Raw genomic sequence first — 22,372 nt, 5'->3', positions numbered from 1 at the left:
GACTGGCCACCGCCTTCTTTCTGCTCGCCCCCTCCCCTCCCTCCCTTCCTCCCCAGTCTCCTCCTCGTCCGCCGCTACTGCAGCAGCAGCAGCAGCATCCCGGTGCCTCCCGGATCCATGAAGAAAGCCACCTACACGGCACCTGCTCCGCCACGATGGGCCGCAAGCTATTTACTGCGTTGATGTGTTGATACCGAGATATTTCAGCTATCAAATATGAATCATGCATTTGATAATTCTGGCCACTTTGCTCGTGAGCATCCTCTCGCCTTGGCTTCATCCATCACTTGCCTCATCCGGTACGTATTGCAATCGCTTTGCTGCCTTTTTTCCTGTCACTCACATCTCATTTAAGACACCTTTTGACTTTATGTGTTCAGCTAAAAATAATATGTGACATTGTAGCCTAATGCAGGTGCACGGCATCACCAACCCCTCCTCCCCTCCCTTCCAAAAAAAAGAGGAGTTATTTGATTTAATATGCGGCATCTTCAACGTGATGGTGCATGAGGAAGACTACAGCCTCTCAGCATCTTTTGTCCAGCTTATAAAAAGGGCTCTTTATTATGTATGATTACTGCAATTGAATTGAGCAGTGACTGAGACTCTTTTCTCTCAAGTGCATGATATTATGTGCTGTTGTTGTCTGAGGCTTTTGTGTATAATTATTGAATTACACTGTATGAATCTGTCTGGTGCAGAGTTTTTCACTTTGGCGATATCAGCATATCAAAAAGTACCTCTCAATGAAATGAATCAATTTATATTTTATATTCAAAGTCAGCTAAGCTGCTGCCCTGTGGTTGTGGGTGTACTACGGCATGATGTACCCAATCTGACAGAACAGTGTCCTGAAGAATTGCAGTGGCGCCTCGGCGGTCACTTGCCTCAGTATTATCAATGTGGTTCATCATAAATAAAGGATGACAGCTCATTCTGTATGTGTGTGGACCGCTCAGGTTTTTCACTACCCTGCGTTGGGAATTCTCTTGCAGTTTCTCCAGGAGTCAGGGACAAGGTTGAGGGGGACGCAGCTCTGCTGAAGCAACAGGCGACTGCAGCACCTGCTACAGACAACAGAACACAGCATGCAGCAGAGCATGTGATCACCTACCCCTCGCGGCTCATATACTACCTTAACGAGGGCTCGGAGAGCACCTACCATGACCTGGACACGCGGGCCAAGAACCAAGCCACAGAGGGCCAGGTAAGTCAGCAATTTTTTTTTTCTTCAGAATTCCATTGTGAATGTTTGGTTCCTTCGTAACATGCTGTGTGCTCAAGGCTGAAGTTTAACGTCCATATTAAGGCACAATGTCAGACAAAGCAAATATGCACAGCAGCACGTTAACAGACAAGTATCATGTGTGTAAGAAGCGAAACGATGCCAGTGCAACCATGCTGAGGAAAGCCTTTCTTCCAGTACACCCACTGTACGTTACCATCTGCCATTCATCCACCACATCTGTTATTTTGTGCGCATGTTCAAGGTAGACTCTTGAGGATGTGTTGCTTGCCTAGCAGATGCCTACATCTATCTCATATACTTTGCAAGCTGCCATTCTCTGCAGTGACTACTCTTTTTTTTAATGTCTTACAGCACGTCCACTTAGCCCAAGCCAGTTTCCAGTTAGAGGCTTTTGGCTCCAGATTCGTCCTGGATCTAGCATTGAACAAGTAAGTCTTTCTCATCTATTCTAAGCACAGTAATTTTTTTTTGTAGCTAGTGATAAACAAATGGCCATTACAAGGGGACTACTTTCTGAGTGTATTGTTTGGTCAGACTCAGAGACACGATTTTGAAAGGATTAATGTATTTGTTTAGAAAGCTGTAGGATTATGTAGGAATCTTTGCTATCGAGTTGACAAGTGCAGAGTTAGCACCCAACCCCCGCGCCCCCAAAAAGTCACTACAGACACATTTGTGGGCGATACAAAAGGATGGAAATTTCCCTTCAATCATAACAAACTTGTAAACTTTCATTTTGAGTGATTTGTACGTATCCCATAACAGTGTCTGCTGCCAAGGTCATGTTGACAGTATTATACTGACGGTTGAAAACTCTAGAACGTCAGTATCTATTCATCTCAGGTTAAGCTGTGTTAACGCCCTACAAACGTTCCTGCCTCGACAGATCCACACTGACCCTCTCCATCTGTATTATACAAAATATTGTAGCAAGCTATCCAATGTATTGTTGGTAAGCATAGAAGGAATTATGTGAATTAAGGTTTTATTTCATAATGTATGGCTACTAAGAAGAGTAGAAGTAAAATGTATTTTGGATTGGAGAAAGACATGGTCAGTAAGTGACACTCTGATGATTGTAATAACTGTTCATCATTCAGGACACATCAGAAAGCTTCATAATATTGGAATCATGTATAAAAAGAGTTAAATAACCAGATTGCTCTTTGTTTCATGTTTACATCATATCCCAAATATGACCAGTGTGAGACTCAGAATTTTTTTTGGCGGTGTACTCATTGATGGACTTGAAAGAAAAACTGAAATTGTGTCTAAACATCATTAAGTTGTTTCACTATGAGATAATACATTGGATTTATATAGCCCTTTATCAAATGCTCAAACATAAGCATCAAAGTCTTCACAGGACACAGTCTGGCCTCGGATGTACGTATCTGTACAAGTTCCTTTAAGCAAGCGATATGTGTCATCGGTGGAGGCTGGAACCTAAAAATGACGACACCTTTGATTCCTGTCTGTGCAAGACTGTTGTTTTGTAAACGATATGTATTGTGATGTGTGATTAATGCAGCATCAGTCAAGGATAATGTGATCAAAGAAGCCGTAATTGAATCGGCCATCGTGCCAGATTCCAGAATCCTCGAAGTGCAAAGAGAAATGTCAGTTCTGCCGCCAGACAAAGACAAAATGTTTGAACAAATGATGTGGAACAAAAAAAAGTCTCCTTCTGTCTTTAATGAGGTTGAATTGTTTTGCACCAAGCTAAGCAAAGAGACTATTATACTGGGGCTCTGTGATCACCATCCCATTCAGGGAGACATGAAGCTCCGGACACTCAATGATATTGATTTTTTCCCTTCACAAAGTAGCCGGTCTACATATGTGAAGGATTAATGTGCATGTGAACAAGGGCTTAAAAAAGCTAATTGAATTTCAGGTCCCTTAATGTGATTCAAAGCTGGATCCTGTGATAAAATATTGTAATATTATATTGTCTGCACGGCTGAGAGCTGTTGGATGTTTAAACCCCACATTTCGAATTTCAAGTCCATGTGCTGGTATTCAGTCTTTGTTTTGCAGCCTGCAGCTTTTTCTGTCCGACTATGAAGAAAAGAAAGAGGAAGTGTTATAAATCTAGGCTACTGTGAACTTTGATACTGCAAAAATGTCATGTAATGTCATCACTTAAGCAGACAGTATGGAGAGCTTTACCCGGTGTGTTGAGGGCAATGTTGTTTGGTGTGATAGCTGCTGACACACATTAATGAAGGGAAATTACTCCCTGACGTTTTTTGTTGTAGTTTGAGCAGCATTTCTCGGACACTTTAAAAACACAGAGAAGGTTTCAGCAGATAACCACAGCGAAAAGCACGTCTTGTACAAATGTACAAGGTTAAATAACATAGGAGACAGGAACTATGAATGTGCTATTAAGTTGATGCTCATGTTTGTATATGGAAGACACTGGTCCTTTAAGTGTGTCTTCAATCTGTTCTAAATGCAATACATTTAGTGAGGTTTAATAGAAATGAAAAATAAACAAGAAGTGAAATATTGTCACCCTTTTTTGTGTTTGTGTTTTGTGTATGTGCATATGTACACATATAGTTTGCAGCATATGTTAAGTAGCATTGAGCCAGACACAGGAGGAACATCTCTGGCCCTGTCAGTCACAGATCCCACAATCTGACAGTAGAGTGACAGACACAACAAGGCGTGTTGTAATAAATGTTGTCCCGTACAATGGTCTGAGGAGGCTCAGTCAAAGCAGCAGTTCTTACAGCAACAGAGAGGCTGTGAAGGTGTGACCTTGATTCTCAGCTGTATGCTCTTTCTGTAGGTTATCTGTGAGATACATGAGCCCACTTTAGTGTGTGCCATTTCACTTCTTTATTTATTTATTGTGTAGAGAACAGGGGTTTGAATTCTGCTTGGTGGTGTTGTAGCTGTGACAGTGCTGATCTAAAAATAGATAGGTCTGCAAACTGGCAATAGGTGCTACTTTATCCACTCACCTTTTACTGTACCTTGCACTGCAAACCAAGGAAGTTGTTGTTACTAGTGAAAATATGTTTAATATGTATCAGACACTGAGAGAAATGGACTAGTGGGTGAGAAAAGTGAACATCTGTTAGTGCTGATGACTTTATCTCCATTTACTTTTCCATTATTTCCACAAGCTAGATGTATGAAGAGTAATTAAAACGGCTTGTGTGGCTACAGGAGCTGCATTTGATATGCTGCCAGAGGTGAGAACCTGCTTTTTGGTGTTTTGCTGTCTGCCTCACTCTGTTCACTGCTGCTACTGCATTGTGGCAGTCTCCTGTGATAGACCTCAGGGCAGAACTCTGTTCTCATGGTCTTTGCACACTTTCACAGCTCACACAGACATTTAAACACACACACACACACACATCTCCACACATTCACATTTCAGCGCCTTTACCCATCCAGGCTCCGCAATGCCGTCCACCACCACCACTCTCTCGCTCTCTATCTCCCACACACACACACACACACACACACACACACACACACACACACACACACACACACACATACACCGATACAAACACAGATACACTTTAATGTGGCCCTCTCTCCACGCCCTGCCTCATCTCTCAGGCTATAATTAGACCCTCACTCACGAATTTCTCTCAGGCCGCCTCGACACTCCTCTCATAATGGTGCACTTCCTGCTTACATGCCGCCGAGCATCACTCAAACATGTCACACCAACCTCTTCCACCCTATCCCTTTAATGGTGCCGTGACGCTATTACTTGTCCACTGTGAAGAGGATGTTTTTGATTTGCAAGGTTACTCAGGGGTGGGGAAAAAGCGCCCATTGTGGCAGAAATCAGGGTCCCTGGAAGTCAGCCGTCAGCTAACAGATTGAGTGTGTGGAGAAGTGAGGGACGCTGACTCAGACAGCAGGGAACTGTTGGGAAGGACTGTTGTGTTCAAGGTGAAGCCGAGGCCTCGCAAATTATTTATCACATTAGGCTTCGTCGGGTTGGGCTGCTTTCAGAAGCAGTCGCATGTTTCTGTTCCTTTTTATTTGTGCTGTGTCTCAACAACTGGTCTTATTTTGGGAGATTTTTTTAAGGAAGAGCCACTCGTTGAGAATGTATTTTCAGAGGAGAACCTAAGGCCACTTTGCAAAATTAATGAGTTCTGTTTCTTGCATCTTGTTACGGGAGCATTTATTTCTGTTTTTTGAAAGATTTTTTTATTTAAATTCTAACAAATGCAGTATCACTTGTGCCGCCTGTGATGATTAATTACAATCAGGAGCAAATGCATCATAATTTGTTCCTGAGGGCACTCAAAATTGAACATCGCCGCCTCTCTTCTGAGCATCCATGAGAGTGTATGTGTAGGCTAATCCAGTCACAGTGGTTATGAGTGTTCTTGTTGAAAAGCCAAGCCAAGCAGTACTCACCGCTCAGTTTAGAACCACAACATGTGAGTCAGAGAACAGCAAAAAATAGCCTGACCCTTGTGTGTGTTTTATTGTCGCTGCATCACTCCCTTCCAGCCTAACCAACCGCAATCTCTTGTTTTTCACAGTGACTTGCTGTCCTCAGATTATGTCGAGATCCACTATGAGGGAGGCAAACCTGTTCTGTCAAAGGTAACGTCTTCTCGATTTGTAAATACACTGTTGTGAGACACTTCATCTTCTAGTCTAGTTGTGTGATTCTTCCTTTAGCTTGTGCAGTGTGTCCTACTGTTTTTTATGTTATGTTGAACAGTCATGCACATTGGCAGTGAATCAAAAGGCACGAAAAAAGGCTTTGTTTCATCTTTAGAAAGTGGCCTTTAAAAAAGGTGTGAGAATTAATCTCCTGTAATCAATTACCGGTTATCACTTTGAATGTTATGTGTAACAGTATTTTTTTACCTGGAGATGAAAGCAACATTGCAGGTGTTGTGCAAGGATATATATAAGTGTAGATAAATAGACAGACAAACTTAAGGTACATCAAAGTATATGAATCTATGCATATATATGAAATTATACGGTTCTTTTTTGTAGAACCGAAGGAAAGAAGAGATGGATAGAGGGGGTGGAAAACAGGTTGGGAATGAGAGATGGTTGCTGCTGCTGCTGCTGCTGCTGATTCAGGCAGAGGGCTGGGGCTGGGCACGCTGTAGCTGAATCAGCAGGGTTTTTTGCTCTCCTGCAGCCTCCTGCTGGAGTGCCGGTCACGTGAGCAGGGAGAGAAAAAGCCCTCTGCAGTAGCGGTGCAGCGTGGGATGGGTTGAAGTGAGAGAAGGAGAGACAGGGAGGGGAGGGGGAGAATGTCCTCTGCTCACCCTGGATTCTGACAGCTGAGTCACAGATAGTGCCAGGAACCCACCGAGCGATGTATTCACTCCACAATCCTAACAAGCAAAAGACCGCCCGCAGAAAAGCATCGCAAATATACCAAATGGGCAATCTGTGAGGCAAGCTGTTACCTCCTTTGAGGTGTTCGAAAATGGTAATTAAGTTAAAAAAATAAATATGACAAAGTCACTGCGTAAGGGCGATTCTGAGTGATCCATCAATGTATAATTATATGTGTGTGTTGTGTTGGCCAGTAATGTTGCTCATGCTTCGACTGCGGTTTGCTGTACTGATGCATAAGCACTGTGTCTTCTTGCCTTCAGGGTGGTGAGCACTGTTATTACCACGGCCAGGTGAGGGGGAACGATAACTCCCGCGTGGCCTTATCTACCTGCAATGGGCTGCAGTAAGTGAACAGCAGACTTGTGCGTTATTCTCGCCGTGTTCAGAATATGAGTATAATATTCTGGATGGACTCTTCTCTGCTCCTATTGACTCAATATTGACTGCCTTCTCTCTCTCCTTTTCTTCTCTCTCTCTGACCGGCAGTGGGATGTTTGACGATGGACTCCATATGTATCTAATTGAGCCCTCGCAACAGACTCATTCAATTGTAAGTTCTTCCTGCAGAGAAGCAAAATATGCATGACTCAAAAGGTGTTGACCTATACTCATGAGGTGTCACCTTAACAACACATGCACAACACCCTCTGCTGTTTACATTCAGAGTTGAGGATATCCCAATCAGTCCAAGGACATCCCTGTTTTTCAAGGATGATTTTCAAGAATAAACCCTCAGTAATAACAATTCAACTGTCCCAGCACCACACTCTAATAGTCTTAATCCTTGTTTGCCTCAACCATGCAGGATACAGCTGCAAGGCCTCACACATTAAGAAGAACAGCCTCCCTCGACTGGAACAATGATTCTGAGGATCAGGGTAAGGATTTCCTTTGCTGTCGTCCATCATCTTGCATGACCTACGCCATCAGTCCTCCACCTCTGACCATCGCTACACTTCACTTGACCCTGACATTACCCTCCCCTTACGTATGTTCACCACAACACATACAAGTATGGCCACAAGCTTTCAAGAAAGCTCAATTGCAATGGCTGTTTCAGTGAGGAGTTAACTGGAATTCATTTTACAGTGATAGAAAGGGAAGTTATCAAATGGACCAAACTACTTTTCTTTATATATGTGTGTGTATTGCTCCTACTCCCAAGTTTAATGGCTCAAGCACACTTACATTTAAACAGTACTTCATTAAAAATTTAGTGAAACAATGTTGGATATTCTGGGAAATAGAAACAAGGTTTGGGGTGGGCTTAAACTCATGAAAGAACCGTAACCAGTTGTAAATATTTCATGTGTGTTGAAGCCAGCACTGGTCCCTTGTGTGTGTTCACAGTTGAGGAGGAGCAGCTCTTCTCAGAATTGGATGACTTATCCTGGCTCAAACGCAGGAAAAAGCGAGCAGTAAGTGTCTGATCTCATATCCATCTGAAGTAATGCAACACACTTTTGGTTCACCCACCCTTGAATTGTTATACGTTGGGTTTAATCGCTTTGCAATAGTGTACTATACTGGGACTCCAAAATAGACTGTTGAAGATGGCCTATTTCGGACACTTCCTGATAATTTGCTAATGGTTTTTATTTTGCAGATGCCTCGCAGTGTATTTGAGGAGATGAAGTATTTGGAGATCATGATTGTCAGTGACCACAGTATGGTATGTGTTGTCAATAAAAGCAAGAGCAACTAAAACAATACCTGAAAATCTTTTGGTTTCATACTGTATACCTGGTATTTTCATTAAATCTCATTATGATTATAAATATGAACAGATGATCCCACATAGACACTTGATCAACAAATCTCCAATGTACAGCATCACAGAATTTCAAGCTATTGCCAATTTAGTCATAATAAAACACATGAAACATAGCCACATTAAAATCATACATTTCCACATATATACAGTATACAGTACATCAGAAAACTCATTAAACATTCATGCATACTTTGCATTTTTCCACAAGAGGGAGCTGTCATATTGAATGTTGCATAGTAAATTGAGTGAGCGCCTACAAATCACTGCAGATGATACATAAATACAGATGTATATGCCTTTGTATTGTTTCTTTGTGCCGGCAGTATAAACGACACAGGACCAAGCAGCACACAAGGAACTTTGCCAAGTCAGTGGTGAATCTTGTGGATGCTGTGAGTAAACTCTTTTGTTACCGACTGAATGTGTGTTGTGTGCTTTATATAGATCAATAAAAAAATATAGGCTACAATCAGTTGTTTTTTCATCAGCCAGTGGCTCTAGGAACGGCAAGGTCAGTTTTTCGCTCCACCATTTTGGTCAACACTGAACAATTAATGGATGGATTGCTTTCCAATTTTACACAGAGGTCCCCAGAGGATAAATCCCAACCACTTTTACGATCCCCAGACTTTTTTATCTAGCACCACCAGCAGGCCTGTATCCAGTAAAATATCTACAAGATCAATTGATTCAGTTTGGTGCAGAAATTAATTTTCCCCAAAGCAATAATCCCAATTAGCAACACCAGCAACAACTTTTAAGTGTGTTAGCTTTGACAGCAAACCGTAAACATTATACCTGATAAACCTCTGTTTCAGTTTGCATTGTTATTGTTATTGTGATTATGAGAAATGTTAGCTTGCTGATGTAGCATTTTGCTCAAAGCTCCACTGTGCCTTTATACAGCCTCACAGATGCTAAGGTAGCCTATGTGCAATACCATACAACATGACAATGGTAACATCCACATATGTCCTTCACGTGTGCACCCATTGATATACTGTGTTAGCCAGTATGGCGCAGGAATATACCTCGTGTCATATTGGAGTGTCTCTCTAACCCTGAGTCGGCCCCATAGTTGTCTTATTGTTAGTCCTTTGTGGATTGTGCCCGTGTTCATTCTGTGTTCTCGTCCTGTGCATTAACACTGCCCTGTTCCTCCTTGTTCCCAATGTGTTGCATCCCCTCATCCGTCCACCTCAGACAGTGCAGGTTCAAAATCACACCCAGTGTTATTCTCCTTTCCCCGTGCTGTTGCTTCTTCTGTCTCTCTATCTCTGTCTCTCTCTCTCTCTGTCTTTCTTTATTCCTCTCATTCACTGCACCGCTTCAATGGCAGATCTTCAAAGAGCAACTCCACACACGTGTGGTGCTGGTTGGCATGGAGATCTGGAACGATAAGGATCAGATCCCCATCAGTGTGATGCCGCTGGAGATGCTGCGGGATTTTGCCAAGTACCGTCAGCAGAGCATCAAGGTCCATGCCGACGCTGTGCACCTCATCTCGTAAGTTCTTTATTTCAGTTAAAATACCCTTTCCATCACCCTTTGGTGTTTCCTCTTTATTAATATAGAAACATTTTCAGTATTATAATATATTTAAGCGCTATTATAATAATTTACAATATTTATATGTTCCTATGAATGTTGTATGTGCTGGTTGTAAACATACTATGTGTTATAGTTGCCATTGTATTTATTTGTATTTTTCCTCGAGTCACTAAGTGTATGAACCTAATTCATTCTAAAAGGTGTGTGAAAAAAAATACAATACAGATAGCTGATGCATACAAAAATGAACCAAGATCATAGTTGGACATATTCTGTCATGCGGCCTGATCCATGCCATGACCTTGTTCTCATAAATATCCCTGAGATAAAAATATGTCTTTCAGTTCACATGACATCTGCTCACTCACTGTGCATGTGGCTTGCAACCGCAGTTGCAAGCCACATGAAACGATACTCTGTCTTCAGAAAGGAATATCTATAATCAATCTTTTTTCATTATTCTTGTAGGAATGTGACCTTCCACTACCGCAGAAGCAGCGCCGCATACTTTGGAGGCATGTGTTCTGTGAGCCGTGGGGTCGGAGTCAACGAGGTCAGATGTGCTGTCTTAACATAGTGCATCACTGTGTATTATAAAGTGTGTGACTGAAGGTGAATAATCCCTTGTCTCTGCTATGTCCACAGTATGGCACCAGCTTGTCTATGGCAGGGTCTCTATCACAGAGCCTGGCGCAGAACCTGGGAATCCAGTGGGACCCAGCATCCAAGAGAAGTATATATGACACCCACATCAGTCAAATCACAAACATCTCACATCTTTCCACGTACGCCTAGTTGTATTAAGATTTTGTTCCATTGAGGACCATGTGACCATGCATTTATGTGCAGGCTCTTTTCTCTTCATGCCTCACATGGGTAGAATAAGCTTCTCACTAAATACAGGACAGCGGAGTACAGCTGTCCAAACTGACACCCAACCTTGTTAGTCTACACCTATACAAGCTATGCCAGCACATCTTTCTCTCTCATTTGAAAAACCATTCATTTGGAGGGATGCATCCACTAGACTCCATTTAATTCTTGATGACATGGAGCTCTTGTAGTACCAAAGCTAAATGCAGTTACTTTGGAGAACACTGTGTGCCAGAAAAATGTAATGTCATTTGCTGAGGTTTTGAGATATCGTGCACCGAGACATCTGATGCTTTTTCCTCCTATTTCTTATGTTTGTTAGACAATTCTTCTTAAGAAACCCGTCCACAAAGTGGTCTGTGGTTTGACCTCCAGATGAATTGGAGACACGGTTGTTTTAGAAGCAAGTTCCTTTTTCACTGCTTCGAGCATCAATTGTAAAATTACTGATGGGTGAGAGCAGATTAAGTAAATAAGTAAAACCAAACCAAAACAAATGGTTACATACCTCAAGTCATAAGTAAGATATGTTGTGTCACAGTTCTTAACATCTTATTTAAAAAAACATTCCTTTGATGGCCTGAATATGAGATGGTTCAGTTTTCAGTAAATAACATTTTAAAGAGGGACGTTGTCTTCAGTAGTCCGAAAGGTAAAGATGTTTAGGCATTTGAAAGGGCAGATGGTGTTGAGTCATTAAAACAAAAACCTGACCAAACCCTCTCTCATATAACTCTTTTCTGTGTCAGGAGTGACAGATGGGGAGATGCAGAGAGTTTCTAGATAAAAGTGCTCAGAAAATAGACTTGGTTGAGTCATGCTAGAGACAGATTCATTGATTTAAGTTCCCAGTTCTTAATGAGACAAACCACCGCCATGTTACAAGACTGCAAGCTCGACCATCAGAGAGATTCTATATTTATAGGCCTCAAACTAACCAAGCTCGATGAAGATTTTTGGTTATTCGGCTGAAAGCTTTGAAAAACCAGATGCTAAATCCACTGATTAAACGCTGATTTATTTGAGTGGAAATGCAGTCATGTTAAAATAATTTATTGAAACATGTTTGATGTCTTTTTTTTGTGCACTACCTCTGCCCCTCTCCCCTGACCTCTTTCAGTAGTTTATCTGTTCTCTCTTTCCTGTTTGCAGAGGAATGTGGTTGTGCTGACTCGTGGACTGGCTGCATAATGGAAGATACTGGGTAATGGCCAATATACCCCTGAGACACACACATGTACACACACACACACACATGTACACACACACACACACACACACACACACACACACACACACACACACACACACACACACCACAAACCGGGATACTGGCGCAAATACTGCAGATTTAATGTCTGATGTTATCAAACCAATTGCATTTTAATTCCAGGAATCAACTACTGCTGTTTAGTTTAACATTGTTCTCATTATATTCTGACAGTTCTCTCTCCAGATATGTGTGTGTCTTACAGTAAAAAGTCTTATTTCCTCACAAAAAGACCTTACATTTAATTTACAAAGGTCTTATTTTTTTTATGCCAGTAATAGGCTCTAATGATTGTGATAAAATGTTTTTCAATCGTGTTGCGAGCAGCTGGGTGATGACATACAGTTATAGTGGGATTGTTTCGACAGTGAATTTGACAGCATTTCATTCAGAACCACCAGACCTGCTGCAAACACTGTCACTTCATCAGCTAGGAAGCTCATCATTTCAATCGCTCATCGCGGTCCAAGTTACCGTACTTAAATTCATTATGTTACTTGGAATTATTGTTATGTACTAATGGGAGGTACTGAAAAAGGTAATATAATAATTATTATTCCAGGCCATTTCGTCCCCACTAGTTTTCCATCATGCTGTCATACTTTGCAAAAGTAAAATAATGAAAATAGGTATCAAACTGCATGTAATGTGGTTAAAAAGACAACTTAAAGGTCACATATTATGCTAAATGCACTTTTTAAATGTGTTCTAACATATCCATGGGTCCACGGTGTGCCTAGAGACTGCCAAAATATAAAAAAAATAACAATCTCTCCTTTTCTCACTCTCCCCCTTTCTGAAACCCCCACCCCTCCCCCCCAATATACTCCAGTCAGAATTCTCGCCGACTATTACGTAATAGTCGGCACAGCCACATCCCCATATTTTCTTTATATGTCCATGCTTCCCCCCCAGAAACATCCACCGTGCAGTAGTATATGATAACCCCACCCCCCCATTTCTTATTGGTCCACGGCCCCCGAGATCCGATGGAAAATTTTCCGAGCGACAGCCATGTTGTTTTCCGCGCTAAGCGACAAGATGCCCTTAGTACAGCCTGAATGTTACATACACCAACACAGAATGCTTTTGCTCATACTCCACTAATTTATCTTAACCACAGCAGTCTATTAATGCCTCGTTTTTAATAACACAACGGATAGGAAGCTACCTGTGCTTTTTTTTAAACGGTGAAACTAAAATAATAGTTTTTATTGGTAGTTTTGCCTGACTGGTGTATAGCTATTAGCTTTGGGACAAGCAACCAGCTTTTGCTCATAACACGCTGTTTATATTCCCCACAGCAGTCTGAAAATGACTCGTTTTTAACATGACAAAAGATGGAAAGATATTCCTGTAGAAATCACACTTTGAAGCTACTGTTTTCACTGGTTTAAATCGTCTGAGTCTTATTTTTAGCATTAGCGCCCATGTAGCTTCGGTTGTAGCACCAAGTTTTGCTCCTAATACACTAACTTAGCTTTCCCCTTGCAGTCTAATAGTGACTCGTTTTTAACATGACAAAGGATGGGAAGATATTCATGTAGAAATCAAACTTTGAAGCTACTGTTTTCACTGGTTTTAATCATGTCAGGTCATGTCAAATTGTTAAAAGTATGGCTTAGCTCCGGGTAAACACTGGGTGAATCTCAATACAGGGGTTGCGGTCTACGAAGGCTGCATTTGAAGACCGATTGCGTCATAGCGGCGCGCAAAGGTTGTTCCATTTGCAAGGCTCCTTGCAAGGCTCCTCATATGCGGCCGAAAAATGCAGCCTTCGTTTCACGGTTTTGAAGGCTGCATCAGATGTATCCTTCGCAGCCCAACATATCCCATGATTCATTGCGTTTTTTTCAGAGATGGCATACAATAAAATAAAAAATAACAAAACAGCAACGTATTGCTCCATCTTCTTAACTTTTATCTTCCTTTCTTTTTTTCTTGTACTTTTTTTTCTTTTCGTCTGGTAGGCAACTTCTTTTTCTTTTTTCCTCTGTTGACAAGGCTGTTTCCGTTGGCAGCAATCAGGGTTGCTAGGCAGCACAGGAGCGGCGAGTCGTCACGCAAGGTAACGGCTTGTTACGCAAACCGGAAATGCTCGTAAACGGAGACCTGCGGAGACCGTCCCGTTTAACAACGCTCGTTCGGCCCTGGTTCGGCCTTCGAATCGGCCTTCATAGGCTATAGCCTTCATAGACCGCGAGACCGCGTCCTTCCAAGGACCCGGTCTCCTGTAATGGGATACAGCTACTGTGTTCGCAGTCACGCAGTGTCTCTCTAGTATCGCGAGAGCACGGCAGAGACGGTGGGAGAGCCCCATGGACATATAAAGAAAGCCCGGCAGAGAGGTGGGAGGGGCCAGCCAGATCGCACAAATATAGGTCATCCTGAGACCAGAGGACAATCAGGGTATAGAGGCTTGCTACAATAAATGATCTGAACGGGTTTTTCAGCAAACATCTAAAAAAATAAGTATTAGGGACTACTTAGACCATATAAAATTGACAGCAAAGTGCATAATATGTGAGCTTTAACTTGGTGAACCCTGTCTCATCAGTATATACATATACAGTAAATACTAATAGTTAGCAGAGTCTCCAGTCAATAATAAATAGCTTTGAGAAAGAAAAACGTGGCTATAACACAATAGAGAAATGCAAAACAAAACTTGTGGAACTCTCTGTTGTCACACTAGGTAAGCAATGCATTGGAGCAAAAGATCTGCTACTGTAAAGCTCATGGTGGTTAAAAAAGCACTCGTTTTTATTCTATTATATTATACTCACATTGCACCCCAATTCAGGTTAACAATCATCCTTTATTCTCTTTCTCTTCAGGGTCCAACACCCGCGGCGCTTCTCCAAATGCAGCATATCAGACTACAAGGAATTCCTCCTGAAAGGTGGAGGATCTTGTCTGTTTAACAGGCCAACCAAGGTTAGAGGCTCACAACTCTGCTCCTCTCTTTTTAACGTGTCACAAGCGTCATGAATTACACACGAGCGCTCTATCCTTCACACGCTCCTGTCGTGCTTCCTCCGGTAGCTCTTCGAGCCAACGGAATGTGGTAATGGATTTGTAGAAGTGGGAGAGGAGTGCGACTGCGGAGGGAGATCGGTGAGTTTCTTTTACTTCGGTTAAATCTCATTTGTTGTCGTCTGCCTTTTTTTCCAATGGAGGGAGCTGTTTTCCCTGTTTTATTTTTCAGGAGTGCTACAAGGAATGCTGCAAGAAGTGTTCCCTCTCCAACGGTGCACACTGCAGCGACGGCCCATGTTGCAATAACACATGTCTGGTAATGAGTTTGGTCTTCAGGTTTTACAGTACGGAATATTCATTTTAACTTCTGAAACATGATAATTATCTTCTCTGCTTTTTCTCGCCAGTTTTATCCGCGAGGTTACAGTTGCCGCTATGCTATGAACGACTGTGACATTTCAGAGACCTGCTCTGGGGACTCTGGGCAGGTGATCTTGTGTTGCACTGTTACATTTGTTCATAGTAAAAAAGTGAGATAATGCTTGTGGTTAATAAAAAAGTGTTATGTGTGTGACCGTCTGCAGTGCCCTCCCAACCTTCATAAACAAGATGGTTACGTCTGCCAGGTAAACCAGGTACGCAGACTGATAAGAAAAGGTAGAAAATGAGCAGCCCTGAATCAGAATAGCAGTTTGGGAGCAGCAGATAGGAGAATGTATTTACTCTCTTATTCTCCTTTTCTCTCTCTCTCTCTCTCTCTCTCTCTGCAGGGCCGCTGCTACAGCGGAGAATGCAAGACCAGAGAGAACCAGTGTAAATACATCTGGGGGTCAAGTAAGATTCAGATTCCTTATGTTCACAAGAGCTCACATCAGTGGAGTTGTCAGAGTATCATCATACAGAGGAGCTGTATAGAAAAAGAGAGTGAGCGGTGGGTGCTGTGCAGTTCACCACTTTCCCCTCTTCCTCAGAGTCTGGAGGTTCAGAGAAGTTTTGCTATGAGAAGCTGAACACGGAGGGCACAGAGAAGGGCAACTGTGGAAGGGATGGAGATAAATGGATCCAGTGTAGCAAACAGTGAGTTTGAAAGGAAAACAGATTGATTGTTTCATCGTCTTTCTGCTCACCTCACATTAGTGCCCCCCTACCCCTGTGCATGCTGCCCCCTGCCCATGTAGACTTCACATTGTGATGATGACATCACAAACACAAAATAGCTGTTCTAGACTGCGGAGAAGTTTGATATCAATAATAGATTGAGGTCGCTGTAAGAGGTTTGCTGTCGACAGTTTTTTTTAGCTGAAGTGTTGTAGTACAAAACAATACAAACATGTGCAACATTTTTAACAGACCAATGTAATGGCTTTCTTTGAAGGGGCTCTCCTGTCAAGTCAAATACATTTAATGATTGAGGTTAGTAGTTGTAATCGACTAATGTAAAGCAATCATCTAGCCATAGTAATCATTAGGAGAACTGTAAAACTTTAAAAGGATGGATTTTAAGATAAGCAGCATTTGATGATAGACCTAAGAAGTCAAAATATATATTAAGTGAAAGATTGGCATCTGTATAAATGTCCCTCTGTTGTGTTTTGCAGCGATGTGTTCTGTGGTTACCTTTTGTGTTCCAACATTGGTCGCTTTCCACGCATTGGACTAATGAAAGGAGATATAACACCAGCCTCCTTCAACCATCAAGGCAGACTGGTAGACTGCAGGTAAACATCCCGAAAACGGTATCCCAAGACCTGTTCATTTCCTGGAAACCTAAAGAATTGCTACAGTCAGTAGTTCTGGCATTATAATGTTTGGTTAATTCATCCTTGTATGAATTTTCATTCCCTCCTCTCTCAGTGGTGGCCATGTTCTTTTAGACGATGAGACTGATATAGGCTACGTGGAGGATGGGACTCCCTGTGGGCCGTCGATGATGTGCCTTGACCGCAAGTGTCTGCCCATCCAGTTACTCAACATGAGCACCTGCCCCACTGGACCTAACGGACAGGTGTGCTCTGCCCATGGGGTGAGTCCTGGTGCAACATTAACCCACAGTTTGCTTTTTGTGCCTGGTGTCTTTTATGTGGTAGTTTAAGGTAAGGTCAGTGATTCTGGAGAACGCTTGTTGACAAAAAATGGTTTTGTTAAAATCAGTGTGTGTGTAGTGAAAAAAAAATCTTTCTGCCCTGCGTTCCGAATCGCATACTCTTTCTTTTTTCTATTGTACATACTACATCCGAGTGATCCGACGATAAAAATAATCTAGTTGGGATGCAGTAGGCATACTATTGGGACATACTTTTACTTATTTATTTCATCATAACATTGCGCCTTGATCTTGCCTCTTGCTTTTATATCCGTTGCATCCCCGTTTGTTTTCATATGGGGGCTCCGTTGATGTGACGTCACTTCAGGTTCGCACTGTATTATGGGTCAGAATCGCCCAAATAGGATGCTGTTTTCAACACTAAAAATCTTGGCCGGATGTAGTAGACATCCAGGTCTTTCTAACCATCCTAAACCTAGCCACAAGAATCGGGACATACTAAATCTTTTTTCTACCATACTAAATAGTAGAAAGTATGTGAGGCTCTGTAAACAGATATGTAAACATGGGTATGTAAACAAAGCGGGCCAAACTTTGCTAGTAACATCCCAGTTTACAGAGACTAGGCTGTTTACAGTATTAACACTTTTTTTTTTTTTTCAGCGAACACACAGTACAGGTAGCGGATCATAAGGAGATATTCACTCATTTTGGCAAAAAAATTTATTTTGACAAAAAGCATCCCCCAGAATCACTGTCTACACCTTTTAACTAGGATGAACAACAGCATTATATAAATATTAACTTTCTCTTAGTAAACAATGTAAAGGCAGCTGGGAATGTTGCCAATGCTGATAGTTCCCATAACGTACCCCAGTGTGTCAGCATCTTTTATTTAATGCTCCGGCTCCTCGTCCTCTCATCTATTTCTCTGATCTGTACAGGTGTGCAACAATGAAGCCTCATGCACCTGTGACACCACATGGGCGGGGACAGACTGTAGCATGCCTGACCCGCCTAAAGAGCCTGAGGCCACTGAGGACGAAGGACCCAAGGGTCGGTTTCCCCCATCTTTTAACCTCTGGCTTCCTATAGTAATGAATAACACACATATATTCGCTTACTTCATTTAGCCGACATTCACACTGACTTAACTACTGTGTACGCTGCTCCGCAATATTGTTATGTGTCTTCACACAGTCACACGGTTAGATCCGAGTCAGCATAGATTGGTAGATGTGAGTTTCACAGGTGTACTGGTGGTCGCAAAAGACATTCCAAGTAAGATGGCGACTGAAGGAGAATATAGAAGCGAGATGTTAACATTTGTTTAAGATTGATTCAGAAGATGAAATGAACACACAATCCAGCTGTACATAACTTTGTCCACAGGGGGGTGACAGGGGAGAGGTGGTAAAGGGCGGGTGGGCAGCGTCACAGAGGGGAACCGTGTGTCACTTCATCCATGCCTCTGAAGCAGAAGCCTGCTGTTTTGTTTTTGACAGGGTGGTAATAATGCTCCTTTTCCCTCTGCACAGTGAGCGTGGCCACTAACAGGCTGATAGGGGCAGTAGCAGGGACCATTCTGGCCCTGGGGGTGATTTTTGGAGGCACAGGGTGGGGAATAGAGTAAGCATCTTTAACCCTTTCACAGCTCTTCCTCTCATAGTGGTGCCTCAGTGTGCGGGCGGTCTCGTGAGCCGGCCTGAGCCCGTTTGTGCGTCCCGGTGGCTTTGTGTTTTTCTTGTGTGTCGGTGATGACCATATAATTGTCCTGTGATTGGATGTTTTCAGTGTTGTGTGATTGATTGATGGATTCCTCCCCCTCCTCCTCCTCCTCCTCCTCCTCCTCCTCCTCCTCCTCCTCCTCCTCCTCCTCCTCCTCTTCCTGTCGTTCCCCATGCCTATAAGCCTCTTTCTTCATCCTCCCTCTTCCTCCTCCTGTGCCCTTTCTTTCTCTTACTTCCTTAGTTGTCATGTGGTTGCTCCTGTGATCCTCTCCTTTCTGGGGCATGTGGGGCATTTAGATGGAAAACAGTCCTGAGAAGTGTCCACTTATAGTGACCTGTCAGTCAGTGGTTGGCTGTGTGGTGACTGGGGCCCCCCAAAAAAACAATCTGTACTGCTCATACTGCAGGCCATATATACAGTATACATCACATGTCAATCTCCTGTCAAACCTGTTGAATTCAAACCTTTATACTGAAGGATACCCAGGTTCGAGTCCTTTTGCACAACCATAACAGATAAACCACAGATAATCACTATCTCACCTACACCAAATAGATGTTAAAATTTCCCCAAGCCTCTACTTCATTATCTCAATGTTACACACTAAAAAGGGGGCTGAATAAGCATGCAAAATACATTCTCAGATTCCGTCATTTTACTGTAATCGTAAACTTCTGGTTATGTTTTCTGTTCCATGTGAAATGGTCATTGTATAGTTACATGTATATATATATACAGTAAGTGAGTATAGAAACTCATGTCTTTTTCCCCATAACCCTTTACAGGTCCTAGTGCCACCAATCTAATAATAGGCTCCATCGCCGGAGCCATCCTTGTGGCTGCCATAGTGCTGGGGGGGACTGGATGGGGCTTTAAGTAAGCAACACGCCGCATGCCCTCTCCTGTTGTAACTCTAGCATCCCTGCTGCTTCTAGATACCAGAGTTTGAGCTCCTGCTACAGAAAAACGACCTCAAGGTGGACAATGCACAACCATAAAGCATTCTTTTACTGAGATGCACACAGAAAAACACACATGCTAAACACCTAACTGAACTGTTCACCTTAATTCAGTGTGCAGTCCTGGTTCCTGATTTAGAGAGACACCAGGTTTCACGTGGGGGGGGGGGGGGTCGTCTGTGGATCTGTCGCAGAACCTCAAACTGACGGGGACGGGCAGTGCTCAATGCTTGACACGCATGTTCAGTGAAGGAACTGATAACAGAGGGGAAAGAAAATGTGTATCAACTAAATGGTTTAAAACAAAATAAGTTTTTTGTATACTAGTGTTGATCATTTTTAAGTCTTATTTTCCCTCTGAAATCTAAAAATAGGTATTTGTGTAGCCAGGACATGTACTTAATTGTATAAAAGAGTTTGTGAGATACATTCCAATCTACCACTGATGAGCCTGCGGTCTTGAGCAACAGGGGTGTTACACATTTTACTCTAAATAGGCCTAAGGAGTAACTGAGCAATACAATCCTACAGCCACCAAAGCATGCCAGGTAGCAAAGCATCATGGTTTTCACTAAAACAAACAGAATAAAAGAAAGAAACAGAATAAAAAAGCAAAGATTTTCTGCATGTTGACTTGTTCATTTTGAGGAGGTGAGTTCATTGCACAAAGGCTGAGCCAAACCCATTGAGTGATATGGTCCAGGGGTTGTCGAGCTCTCATCACTTCCATGATCTCTTTCTCAATCCAATACTGTTTGAGGGTGAGACTTTTTAAATGGAGTAGTGTGAGCAACACAAGGAGAGAGAGAGAGAAGCCAGGACCTTATTTTTGGCGCAGCCTTTGTGCCGATGTCCAGTCTCCGCCCTTAAGCAGAGCAGGACTCTCGGACCCGCCCACACCAGCTACCATTGCTGCCTGCTTCACAGACCTGGTACAGACACGGCGCATTGCACTGCATGAGCCACACACAGCAATAGTGCCACATTCAACTGGCCTACTATTGGAACAGGTGCATGACAGTGATAGAAGCCCCACAACAAGCCACAGTACGGGGAGGTTATGCATCACTCCTGGTGTCGTGTTTGTTGTTTTCCCATTCATTGTTGTGGTAGTAGTTATTGTTGCTGCTGCTGATGTGGTTGTTTATGTGGTTGTCTCCTCTTTCCCTCCTCTAGAGTATATTTGATTTTAGCTCTTTCCTCCCAGATGGTAATGTTTTGAGTGGAACTAAACTGGTAATGAGACATGTCTCCAACACCTCTTCACGCCATAAACTGATGTTGCACCCACCAGCCAGTCGGCAGTTGACTGCAAGAATGTGTCGGCGGATATTTATATCCATAGACCTTTAAACCTCAGTTAATATCTTATTTGAAACAAGAAGGTTTTGATCTTTTAATCAAATTATCTGGATAAAAGTTTTCATACAGGTCACCTCTAGCCAATGTCACAAATGTTCCCACAAAAGCCAATGTAAAAATGTGGTGTTGTGTATTCTAAATACAAAGTGCGTTTACCATAATGTCAATCATCATGAATGGGGAGGTAAAGGTTTGTGAATATAAATGTCTCCGACAGCCTATTTGCAGTCAAGGCCGAACTGGCCAACATAGACCAGTCTTTCCTCACTTTAGTGTCTTCAGTGTTTGATCATGGAAGTCCTCAAAAAGCTCTTTGATTATCCGCTCCTGTATAGAACAACAGACTTGTTTAAACTGAAGAGATGAGTGTGGTTGCTTGTCCAAGTTGCACTAGCTGTGGTACAGAAGTGATTATAACACACTGACTCCTGTTTCTTGTCTCCACATAAGAAATGTGAAGAAACGGCGATACGACCCCAACGCCTCAGCCATTTAACCCAAGGAGAGATGGCAATCACAGACGGACTCCTCCAAGGCTTCCTTAGTTGGCTACCTGACAGCTGGACTGCACTTATTGCTGCTGAACTTTGGCATTAGATTTACTTGAAGACGACATAGTGGACATTTTAATAAACTCCTTCCTAGTTACATTAAAAATGCAGCCTTTTCAACCTCCACCTCACCTATGTAACAAAGCCACACATCCCCCATCCTGATCTCTAGAGTGACAGAGCTCCTCTTCCATCCTTTAGTGCCAGTGCACAGGCGTTCAGGCGGAATTCACACCACTCTCTCACCTGGCATGATAATCCGCACAAAGCGTGCTGCTTTGCAGGCCCCCTGGCATGAAGAGCCCTCTCCGCAGGACTCTGCATGGCTACGAAAGCTATGACTATACCGCAAAAAAACATACAAAGAGAAAAAAAAGCATAATTATCTAATGCAGGAGATGGCCTCGTTAAAAACCAAACTCAGTGGAAAGTCGGTTAAAGCTCCTATAGTTCACATGTACATAGGTGCTATAGATGATTAAGGAGGCTGCATGTGAGGAGCCACATGGGCAGTGTATGTCACAAAGTGAATGCACACACACTCAATTGTACATAAATAAGGAGTTCAGGTTTGGAATTAACAGCATATTTTACATGGACATCAATTGCTTTTTTTCCCTTCTTTATCTTAGCATGTTGTATAGCGGGTGTTTTTGGTAATGTTATGAAAA

General features: G+C 42.5%; 1 protein-coding gene across 1 annotated transcript; it reads left to right on the top strand.

The window, feature by feature from the left end:
• Window positions 1-223: 223 nt before the first annotated feature.
• Window positions 224-21,646, top strand: adam23b (ADAM metallopeptidase domain 23b; the record flags this gene model as incomplete). Its single annotated transcript, XM_080038043.1, has 26 exons — window positions 224-299; window positions 996-1,207; window positions 1,601-1,677; window positions 5,782-5,845; window positions 6,868-6,950; window positions 7,094-7,157; window positions 7,413-7,485; window positions 7,958-8,025; window positions 8,214-8,279; window positions 8,705-8,773; window positions 9,721-9,887; window positions 10,401-10,485; window positions 10,578-10,665; window positions 11,958-12,009; window positions 14,913-15,012; window positions 15,121-15,192; window positions 15,284-15,370; window positions 15,462-15,542; window positions 15,639-15,689; window positions 15,825-15,888; window positions 16,026-16,131; window positions 16,653-16,772; window positions 16,909-17,077; window positions 18,043-18,154; window positions 19,615-19,705; window positions 21,601-21,646. 26 exons carry the CDS (start codon window positions 224-226, stop codon window positions 21,644-21,646), a joined length of 2,343 nt encoding a protein of 780 aa, XP_079894169.1.
• Between the last annotated feature and the right edge of the window lie 726 nt (window positions 21,647-22,372).

This window comes from Ammodytes marinus (genome assembly GCF_949987685.1).
Source record: "Ammodytes marinus genome assembly, chromosome: 12".
Lineage (NCBI taxonomy): Eukaryota > Metazoa > Chordata > Actinopteri > Uranoscopiformes > Ammodytidae > Ammodytes > Ammodytes marinus.
Note: the sequence above shows the minus strand (reverse complement) of the source record. Positions and strands in the feature narration are given on the sequence as shown.